Here is an 11,678-nt window from a genome sequence, read left to right as displayed (position 1 = left end):
TACTGCGTACTGTTCTAAAATTGTCCATATATATTCTTTTTGTAATTGTAAAGACTTAAATTTTTTTGAATTGTATTATTTGTATTGTGTATTTTTTGTTGTTTGTTTTTTTTTTGTGATTTTGTTGTTTGTGAGTGCTTTGTCGATGAAGCTGTTTTGGCTTTTTGTACAATAAAGCGTTGTTTGTTTGTTTGTTTGTTTGTTATAATTTCAAATAAACCATATGCGAAAATATCAAAAGTTACATATTATAGGTCATTCTATTCAGAGTGTTATTTTCTATCGAATAAAGTAAAAAAATACCGAGGGTGCCATTTAAAAATCAAAAGTTATAGTCATTTCCGGTGAAACAGGAAGTGACCGAAAATAATTGAAAAAGTCAATCAACTCTAATTTATGTCATATACTACTAACATACCAAATCTCGTTTTTTAACTAAAAAAATAAAAAAGTTATAGGGGTAAGCCACTTTTGAGACGCACCCGGTATAAGGCTCGTTTTCACGAGTCAAGTGAATTGATTAAATCACTTGAATTCGACTGATTTGAAAACATATCCCCAATTCACACATTTCATGTCAAAAATATTCTATTAGTTGATTTAAAATGATGTCAGTGCGGAAGGTTAGGTTTGTAACTGTACTTCAAACTGCCAAAATTATGGCAAAAGAATAAACAGAAAATTTATTACGTAAAAAAACCAAGACGTAAAAAAATGAAGTGGATCAGAAAATGGCCGCAGTACTACCTACTGGTTGTCAGCTCGCCAAGGGATAGAAAGCAATGGAAAAGCAAACACTCTAGCTAGAAAAGGAGCGAACACTCGACTAACTGGACCAGAACCGTTCTGCTTGCCAAGTGAAACCCAACGTAAAGTGGAACTCAAAAACCTGGAAGACCCCATCCGTAACCTGGAATGGGAATCTTCCAACGGTCTAAGACACTCGAAGAAATTTCTCAGAACTTACGACAGAGAAAAGTCAAAGATTTTCCTTGATTTAAGTAAGAACAATGTTCGGATTGTCACGGGATCTTTAATAGTGTTGCACAAGAGTATTACTAACTTAACTACTTAAAACTCTTGCAAGAAATTCAAGACAAGACTTTCATAATTTCAAGACCAGACAAGAAATGGTGGAAGCAATTTCAAGAGTCTTGCAAGATTTCTTGAATTCAAGATTTCCTGAAAGTTAGAAATGATACATCTTTTTAAGTGATAATTAGGTCTTTGAGCAAGTTATGCCGGGTTTATACAACATTTACATAGTCGTAATCAAAATCATAGTCATAATCATAAAAGTTAAACTATCCACTTCTTATAAACCCTGTTGACATCTACCATGAACTTAGCCTTCAATTATGTTACCCAACTTCACTGGTATAAAAATTATGAAAATGTTCTATAAACGCTCATTGAAATTGCGTTGTGATTATGACGATGATTAAGACTGTGATTATGATTACGATTTATGCAAATGTTGTATAAACCCGGCATTAATATCGACAAGTATTCCTTTTTTTTCTATCATAGCCAGTGTTTTAGAGTTGAGAATGAAATAAAATAAAGTCGAGGCAACAAACCGTATATTGGTAATTGGTTTTATACACAAAATTATATTGGTATAATGGTATTATAAAAAAATACTAACGGTAGTTCAAACTAATGGTTGGTTCGTGAAGCACACTATTTGCGCTATTCGGTACTACTTTTCATGCACGAAATTGCTCCGCGAACAAAAAGTAGTATCAAATAGCGCAAATAGTACACTCTAGCATGACCTTTCCGTACACCCTGTGTCCAGACTTTTCCAACCAATCTTCCATAATAAATAAATAAAATAAATACCTTAAAAAATAAAAGTAACAAACGGGTTACCAAAATAGAACATAAATAAACTAACAAGAATTAACAACTAGAAGTAAAAAATGAAAGCACAAGGTTAGATACGAAATAATAACCCAAAACCCATGAATTGAACTTAACTTTACTTATTATTATTCAGCTTTTATTTGGTAATGGCTCCTGTTTCGTCAAACGGGCGAGTTGACATAGTTCGTTTGCGGCCCGTTAAATTTTTTTACTAAAATTAGCATCGTTGTTGTTCATTTTTCGATATTACATTTTGTATACGATTTATTACCTTTTTGTTAGAATGTAAACTTTTTCAAGACAAGAAATTTCAAGAGTCTTGCAAGACAAGACAAGACTTTGCCATTCAATAAATCTGCAAGACAAGACTTGGAAAATTTCTTGTCTTGAATTTCAAGACAAGACAAGAAATTGATTTTAAAAACAAGAATTCTTGTCTTATGTAACACTAGTCTTTAAAAGGAACGAAGCTAAGAAATAACGGCGACTGCAGATTCTGTAGGGAAAATGGGGAAACATCGGAACACCTCATCACTGAGTGCGCCTCAACGTCTGATCCGTACGATTGATATCGGAGATGGTGCACTAGTCCCTGACGAGCCTGACGGAGCCGTCTCAGATACTGTCGACAGTACTGTCATTTTTTGTTGGAAAAAGTTGGAAAAGCAAATGGAACTTAAAAAACAAGACACATTAATGCGTAACGTTATTTGTTAGCTAAAAAGCTAAAAAAAACTGGCTAGAAAGCTTAGGCTGGTTTAAGCTAGAAACAGCTTAATCTAGAATTTACTCTTCTTTAACTAATTTAGTATTTCAGGCTGTTATATTCCATATGCATTCATATTTTTCATAAATATTAATAAATTTCCCAGAATTTTCTTCAATTAACATGATTTGTCAAGTTTAGACGGTCATAATGCATTCATGCGAATTGAATTCAAGTGACTTGATCAATACACTTGAACCTGTAAACGCGCCTTTAATCTCAGTGGACCTGCATAGAAGAAGAAAACCATATCTAATATAATATTTTTCATGATGTTTAAAATTTGGTAATATTTGTTTTTTGTAACTAAAAAAATGCTTTGTAATAACTAATTTACTTAATTTTAATGAGTTCACTAGGGAGTTTCGCACAAGCTTATCTAAAAATAAAATAGAAAACGTTTATTCGTCATGTTTAAAATTTACGTGGGATTTCCTATATCTAGGTCGACGGTATATCAATAGATTTTTTTGGGTGTTTTAAGTATTTAACTGAAGTACCTAAGCCTTTTCTTAGATGCTATTTAACTAATCTAATAATTTTCAAAATTTTAAAAACATTTTTTTCTCCTGAAAGACGTTTAGCATCAAAGCAATGATTTAAAGTGCTTATATCAGATTATTATAAGTATTGACAGATTAATATGTAGTCTAGTATTGTTCATACTTCAGTAGACGATTCTTCTGAGAATATACAAAATAAACAAGGATTATTTAAGTTAACTAAGCAGTTTTATTAATTAAAAATATTCCTGTTTGGTTTCTATATTGAAAATTCATATAATTTATAAATGTTTAAGATTATTTCATTCTATATGTTACTGAATCAACTAACAGAAACACATTATATTTACTACTAGCATTTTATTAATAACAGAGCAACTCTAGTTAAATATGCTATAAGAATAAATAATACCAACCTAATTTTTGTCTCTTTTTAACATAATTAATTTTTATTAGGATAACTTATCCAGACTACAAATTTAGTTTGACCAGGCTTGTATAACTCTATATTATCTAGGCTTGTATAACTCTGTATTCTATTGTATTTTTTACATGTTTCTTTTCATCAAAATATTTTTTTATTATTAACATTTCCTTAGTTTTGTCTATATGGAAATAAATTTATTTTTGTGCAAATGTAGTTTAATTTATCAGAAGTGTACAAAAAATCTTTATATATATATATATAATGTATATATTTATAATAGAGCAACTCCAGTCATATATGCTAAAAGAATGCATAAGGCCAACATAATAAGAACTTGAAGTATTATAGGAAGAGCCCTATTCTCAGAATCTTCAATTTCTTTTTCAACTGGTCCTTTTCCAATCATTTTCTTATTCTTAGTGTAAGGAATCAGTCCAATAAATATACCAGAAAGTATAGTCCAAACTGCAGCTTGGTAGAATGACTGTTTCCAGTTTCCTGTTATGTCATATAAAAGTCCTAAAAATCAAAGCGATGTTTAAGTATTTCAAATGATGTTTAGAAAAAGAGCATTAAAGTACCTGCGTATGGTGGTCCCAGTAGCATACCGATACCCATGCATAACAGTTGCAAACCATATGCAACGGTGAAGCTTTCCAGTGGTACCATTTCTACCAAAATTCCCGGTGTAAAGGAATAATGGCTGGACAAAAAGAAACCAAACATTGAAGCACATATCTGCATTACAATAAAGTTTTCAACAAACATCATGATTCCTCCTATCGATATTCCGCATAGTACAAGACTGATGGCGTATGTCTTGGTTATATTCATCCATGGTCTGTCACCAGCCCAACCGAAAAATATCTAAAAAATATAATTTTATGGTATATTTAAGGTGATTTTGGGTTGCATTTTATTCTGCCTGGATTTCAGAATAATTTTAGCGTTCTATTTAATTAGCAAGTTGTGAATGTATATTGTTTATTATTGTTATTTAAATTAAATTTTCCAATTATGGTTGAATGAGGAGTCAATAAATATTATTAGTCTGTAGGAAACTATTATAGGTAATCATTGAAAATAATCTTCAATTTTCTTTTGTGCCCATGCTCAGTTATGTTAATTTATTTTATAATTTTTTTTAAGAAATTTCTGGTGTGGACTTGAGTGAACTGAGTGTCTTTTTATTCTATTTGATTTTTTTCACGTAAACTTGTCACAAAGAGTGACCGATTTACATAATATAGTCCGTCTAGAAAGTATCAGGAATTTTATATTTTTCCCAATTTTAATGTATTTTTTTCTGTAACACTCTAAGACAACAGTAATCCATCACGTAGGTAGTAGGCTATGACCAAAATCGCAATATTGTTGCTTGTAAACCGGCTTAAGATTTGAGAAATAATGTTATAAGTAAAAAAAGAGAAATGGTGGAATATTTGTATAGAAAAGGTGTTTGAAACGTTAGAAAATTAGTGCAGTTGACTGAACTCGGAAAAAGTGCAATATATGAGACAATAAAGAGGATAAAAAATGGCACAGATATGAAGCATGGACCAGTTTCAGGAAGACCGCGTAAGATTCGCAAAAACAATTTAAACGCTTTAGTGGCATTAGGACGACAGAATCCGCGCCTAGGATTTCGCAAATTGGCTAACAGATTTGGAAGTCTGCAAAAATTAAAAGTGTGTCCAGTAACCGTCCGCATGTCACTGGAAAGACAAGACTACATATCAAGGAAGCCAAAAAAAATCCTGCAATAACACCTCTACAAAGGCAGCTAAGAATGGATTTTTGTCAACGTTTTCAAGAAGATAATTTTAATAATGTTTTTATTTCTGACGAAAGTTGTTTCCAGCTTGGTGGAAACCACCTAAAAATCCTATCAAAAGAAAATGTTACCGTTCACGTTTCAAAATTTCCCACTAAAATAATGGTTTGGGAAGCAATATCTCAGCGTGGTGCTACACCTCTGTGTATAGTTGATGGAACTGTTAATAGTGCAAAATATTGTGATATTTTAAATGGTTTTCTTCTTGAAACGGCTCATGTTTTATATCCAGAGGGGTGGCGATTTCAGCAGGATAATGCAAGATGCCATACGTCTCACGCTCAAGCATACTGACACTACATCTCACGCTCAAGCATCCAAGCACTACTCAAGCTTGGATGCAAGAATACCATTTGGCAACAATTCCATAGCCAGCAGCTTCACCAGACCTTAGTCCTATTAAAAACATATTGGTACTAATGAAGATTGAAGTGAAATGAGCAGCTCTACGAAATAAACAAGATTTGATTCGCTCAGGTTTACAAGCTTGGACTACCGCCACTGAACATTATGGCGTGGACCAGTTTCGGGTGTACCTGGACGTTTAGTTAAAGTGTTTGGAGTTAAATGGAGGTTGTATAAGTAAATACAATTAATAATTTGTTATAATTTTTTTAACTCAAGTCCTAAAAATATATATCGATAATTGTAAGTTTGCTTTCTTTTTTCCGGATACTTTCTAGACGGACTATATATTGTCAAGGGGTATGGCGACATCTGTCGGAAGAGCCACATCTTTCGGGAATTTAGTAGCGCGCCATCTCTAGGACAAAAGTGGAAAATCCCGGATGTTGTAAAGAACTTTCTAGACACAAAAAGAATGCTACAGAGCTCTCGAATGAAAATTTAAGTAATTAAAAATTTAAGTAGTATAGAGTATATAGTTGGAAAATATATTCGGTTAAGTGCTTTATCGTGTGTTTGGAATTAAGGAACCCACGGAATCAGTAACAATATTTTACCTATTTGCTAATGAATTACTGCTAGAAAAAGGTTTTTCATAGATATTACCATTATATTTCTTAAGATCTATTTTCTAGATCACATTATACATACCATTCCAATAGTGCTAGCAATTCCAATATTCGATATTGTAAATGAAGCATCCTCGTTGGTGTATTGATGCTTAAGCATAAGCTCTGCCACATAAAAATACGGCACTATAAACCAAACAAAAAGGATTATAGTCGATAAAGATAACAAGAAAAAGTGTAATTCTAAGAACAAAGAATAGTCGAACATGCCCTTTACTAACTCAACTAATTCGTCGTACCATTTCTAAAAAAAAGTTTAATTCGTTAACATCTCTATTGACAACAGTCTCTAGAACTTTTGGTAAATGTATAACAATGCTGGAGACATAATTATTAATCATCATTTTCAACCAAATATATAATAAATATTATTATTTAGAAATGTAATAAATTGGCACTAACCTCTTCGTCTTTTTCAACAGAATATGCTTTCATAGAACTTTTGTGTATGTTTGGACAACTAGAAGATGCCCAACGATTAGTACCAAGAACTGCACCTTTCTTACTCAAGGAGTGTCTTGGTGCTTTAGAATGTTTCCCATGTAATAAAGGATCATGGGGCAATGCCTCATCTTGTTCAGGCAACGATACCTTGAAAATTGCAAGAAAATTAGAATTAAATACATTGGAATAATATTTTTGTAATTACTTGTTTTGAATCGGACCATTGAGATTTGGCTTCTTTGAAAGAATTAGGATTAACATATTTGGAGCCATTTTCAACACTATTTAACCGACGAACTGAGCTAGGCTTGTTTAAAAATAAACTAGGATAATACTGTTGAATAACATCGTTTTCAGTTAAAAGTTTCAAAACTTCTGGCGGAATCTAAAATCAAAATTATTAGTATCACAAAATTATTAAAAATATAGAAACAAAACCTTTTCGTTTTCATTGATAAACGTTGGTAAATTCAGAGTGGATGTAAAATATTTCTGTAATTTATCTTTTTCTTCGTTATTTTCTACAGTTGTTTCCACTGTATGTAACAGAAATTCAACATCTTTTCCACTTGTTAATATATGTTTTAGTTTTTCAACATTAATAGCAGGGCTCTGTGAAAATGTTGTCATCTCTAAACTAGCTTTACTGGATTTATGTGATTTCTTCGAAGATTTTCTGTAAGATAAGAAAATTAGTATCTTATTAATTGCAATAATAATAAAATTTAAAATTACTTGTTCTGTTCAATGAGCCAATCTGGATCTTTCATGAGCATTCCGCAGATGCACATGTTTAAAAAGCAACCTCCTAGAATTAAAGTGGTTCCTCTCCATTCGTACTTGTTGATTAGGAAGGTGGTCAATGGTGAAAACACAAATGTTCCTATTCCTATTCCCGAGGCTCCCAATCCTACAGCTAATGTGCGTTTTTTATCAAACCAAAAGGCTATCGATACCACTGCGGTTACGTAAATTAACCCCAGTCCTAAACCTGATAGAACTCCGAAGGTAAGGTACATAATTCCTAAAGAGTAACAGTTTGAACTAATTATAAACCCTAAAGCGGATATCAGGGCCCCAACGATTGTCATCCATCTGCATCCAAACTTATCAACCAAGCCACTCATTATTGGACCTGTTAGAAGTGGTACTGCCATGAATAAACTTCCGATCCAGGAAGTGGCACTGTTAGAAGCACCAAATTCTTCAAGAAATTCTACGTAAAGTAATCCAAAGGAAAATGCAACTCCGTCAGCAATCATAGAGAGAACAGTCGAAGCAAAAACAACAACCCATCCCCATCCTCCATCAGGGATGTCAGGTTTATCTTCATCTTCTGAACTTATAGACGAAGACCTTGAAAGAGTGTTCCTTTCAATTTTCAGATCATTTCTTTCCTTGTCAATTGGCACAACGCAGCTCGAAGCTGGCAAAGGTTCTAAGGAAGGTACCACTGCAGACATGGATACTGTAGGTGCACGTTTGCTGGTTTCCATGATCTATTAATACCTTTTCGTAGTAGGCAAAAATAATTATTGTCGATTTTTTCAATTTTTTTCGATTCAATTGACTGGTATAATGTATAAACTAAACAGCTTGGAGCTTCTAATCCAGCGTTTGGACCAGCCTTGGAAATTTAGTTTTGGATCGCGTCCTATTTGGATGTTTGGAATTGTAGACAAGATGCGTTTATTCCTGTGATTTCTCATCAAGTACCGGAACTTTGGATGTTCTCTTTGAGAAATTGGACTAATTGAATTGTCAGACTTTCTTCAAAATTGGTAGAGCAATATCATCGTATGGAAAAATCCTAAAATAAATATAACAGACTTACTATATTAATAAAATTTATTATCGCGTTCGGTTATGAATAAAAATAACAAACATACATATTATCGGACGATTTTACACAACACTGAAATTGAATGTGTGACTGAAAAAAAATTTCTATAGAGTTTAAAAATAAAAAACAACCAGTTTGATCTCGTTACTGGTAACTGGTGAGGTTTTCGTAATATTTGGCTACTTTTAACATCTGAATTCAACGTTCTATTGAGATATTTTACTTTACAGCATAAATTATAATATTCTTTATTATTCCGTAAGATTTAGATAAAGAATTTTGATAATTTTTGTTATCTATGTAATTATAAGTCCATAAATATAATTTCTTTATTATGTCTCATTGACAGATTGAAAATAGCACAATATAAAATTGTGACTATAAAGTTTATATTTGAAATATTCGAATATTTCATAAATTATTATTTTTTAAAATAGATTTTTTATATACACAGGGTGAGTCTTAAATAAGTTCAAATTTTTTAGGGCTTGTAGATCTCGATAAAAAAAAACATTGTTTTCTCTTTACCAAAATAACCGAGTTATTTCACTTTGAAAATTAAAAACATATATAATTTTTGCTGAAATTTTGAGAACCACTGAGGGTGCATCCAGACTATCCTAAAAACGGCGTATCGGCGTAACGGCGTAACGACCTTGAATCGATTTCCAGTAATTCTATTGGCTGAAATTTTTGACAGATGAATTTGACAGATAAAATTTCTGACAGATGAATTTTTCAGCCAATAGAATTACTGGAAATCGATCAAGGTCGTTACGCCGTTACGCCGATACGCCGTTTTTAGGATAGTGTGGATGCACCCTGAATCTTTTCCTGTATATTTAATTTAATAACTAAAAATTATAAAAAAGTCTAAAAGTGTTTTTCAAACAATTCGAAATTTTTCCAAAAAATTGTTTGTAAAAAAAACTTTATAGATGTGCTTCGAAATATACTACTCTTGGGGCTCGAAATACTACTACTGTGGGGTCAAAATATACTACCCCTAAAAATATTTGAACTTATTTAATATTCACCCTGTATATCTTCATGCCCTGCTGTGTTCAAAATATTTGGATACATCTCGGGATACATAAATGTGAAACTATTTTTTAAAAGAATTAAAATGAAACTCTATAAAGTTGAAAAAAGTTATTTATTATAAAATATAGATGATGTCCTATTAAAGTTAGAGCCACATTTATTATAAAAGTTTACTTAAACTAAAACACATATTCAAGTTTTATATAAAGCAATAGACTGAAATTTATTTTTATTTCACAATGTTGTACCAGTGCTTATTTTTTTTAATCATAGTATACATTGCAAGCAGCTAAAGAATAAAAAAAAAAGATTTTTTCAAAAAATTCCAAATTTTCCAAAAAAAATCGCGAAAAAAACCTCATAAACATCATGTTCCTGGGGTCGAAATAATATACTACCCACAAAAATATTTGCACTTATTTAAGACTCACTCTGTATATTGCAAATGCAAATTTAGATTACGTTAAAAGTCAACCAGGAGTTGCCAGGAGTCCACGTCTTAATATTTTTAGCTTTTTTAGTATTTAACACTATTTTTTATTTCATTTAAAATGTTTTTCGAACATTGATAATTAAATATGGCTAGACACACTCCTTAAATATGTTTACAATTTTGATACTTGTTGACTCAAAAATTAATAACTGAGTTAAGATATGTATACGTATTCCCAGAAAGTACACATATTCAATTGAATCACTACAAAGATAAGAAAAATTAGCAATTCAAACTTCGATTATTTTTTCAATAACTGATAAATTAGTAACACCAATTAAGAAATCAAAACAAAACTTACTCAATAATTTAAAAAATGTGTATTTTATATTTGAGATCCCTGGAAAACCACTGTATGTCTACATATAGTACTGATATAGTGATAAAGTTATAATGAAACAAAATGTATAGTACGCTTCTATATATAGATATCGTTTTACTGACGACAAAGCTTTATCTAGTCTTGATCAACCAAAATTTTTTCGAGATTAAACATTAATTCGTATTGGGATTCTATTTGGAAAATATTAGTTTTATTGCTATTTTTAATTCCTGTCATATACATATATATAAAATATTGAAATAGATCAAAGATATGTAATTAAATTACTAACCAGCATAGATATTTAAAGTTAGGATTGTTTATAATAATTAACCCATTTTGTTGCTTATAATTAATTCTTGATCTATAAATAATAAAAATACGTGGCATAAATTCTAAAAAATATGGAATATTTTTTTTGGCAGAAAAGCATCTTGAAATAAATACCTTCAAAATTAAAAAGAAAATTATCAGAATTAAATTAAAAATGTATAAAATAATATGGGTGATATGTCAAATTGGCTAAATATTTAAAAGATTTTGTTTTTCTAAATATGATATTTGTCCCCTATTTTAATAGTGTATATGTACAGGATTTGTGAAAATGTAGAGACATACCTAAAATTGTGTGATTACAAGCGCGTGTGCACCGATTTTTTTGGAGAATTTTTTTGAACTTAGATCTCGATCTCCAAAACGAAGCATTTTTGAGATTGATGGGCGGTAGGTAAAGTAACAACCTAACCAACCTAACGGGTAGATAAATAAAATCTGGATATATACCGATTTACCATTACCCGATACATTTAGATGATGACCCTAATTTTATTCTATAGTTCTCGACGACGTACAGTGGGCAAAAATCCAGAAGTATGTTGCAAAAATTCTTTTCTTGTGTACAATTTTATTCAAATTTGGTATAAACATTCTATGCCAGTAGGCCGTGAACCCTGTCAGTTTTGGCTGACTTGAGAGTGGTTGGGGGTGGTGGAGGGGATTCATAAAATGGAAAAATCATCTTTTGACTAATACAGCTACCAAAATACGGTAAGAATATTTTACATTTCACTAAATTTTACGATTTTTGGCAGAGCCAAGA

At 31.3% G+C, this 11,678-nt stretch overlaps 1 protein-coding gene across 6 annotated transcripts in view; it reads right to left on the bottom strand.

The window, feature by feature from the left end:
- Nucleotides 1-2,282: 2,282 nt before the first annotated feature.
- The window catches only part of LOC115887803 (monocarboxylate transporter 14-like), a 22,527-nt gene continuing 13,131 nt past the window's right edge, over nucleotides 2,283-11,678 (bottom strand). For 3 of the 6 annotated variants that reach the window (XM_030907306.1, XM_030907303.1, XM_030907307.1), the window contains exons 4-8: nucleotides 7,083-7,262; nucleotides 6,836-7,024; nucleotides 6,456-6,677; nucleotides 4,147-4,432; nucleotides 2,285-4,084 (exon numbers count right to left, since the gene is read on the bottom strand). In XM_030907306.1, the coding sequence (XP_030763166.1) occupies nucleotides 3,837-4,084; nucleotides 4,147-4,432; nucleotides 6,456-6,677; nucleotides 6,836-7,024; nucleotides 7,083-7,262 (1,125 nt within the window). In that variant the 3' untranslated portion in view covers nucleotides 2,285-3,836. Of the gene's footprint in view, nucleotides 4,085-4,146; nucleotides 4,433-6,455; nucleotides 6,678-6,835; nucleotides 7,025-7,082; nucleotides 7,263-7,315; nucleotides 7,554-7,612; nucleotides 8,688-8,766; nucleotides 8,944-10,558; nucleotides 10,632-11,678 lie in introns of those variants that run through there. The other 3 variants (XM_030907304.1, XM_030907308.1, XM_030907309.1) reach the window with 3 other exon arrangements.

This window comes from Sitophilus oryzae, unplaced genomic scaffold (assembly GCF_002938485.1).
Source record: "Sitophilus oryzae breed Bouriz unplaced genomic scaffold, Soryzae_2.0 scaffold_637_pilon_pilon, whole genome shotgun sequence".
NCBI lineage: Eukaryota > Metazoa > Arthropoda > Insecta > Coleoptera > Curculionidae > Sitophilus > Sitophilus oryzae.
This window is presented reverse-complemented; position numbering and strand designations above follow the sequence as displayed.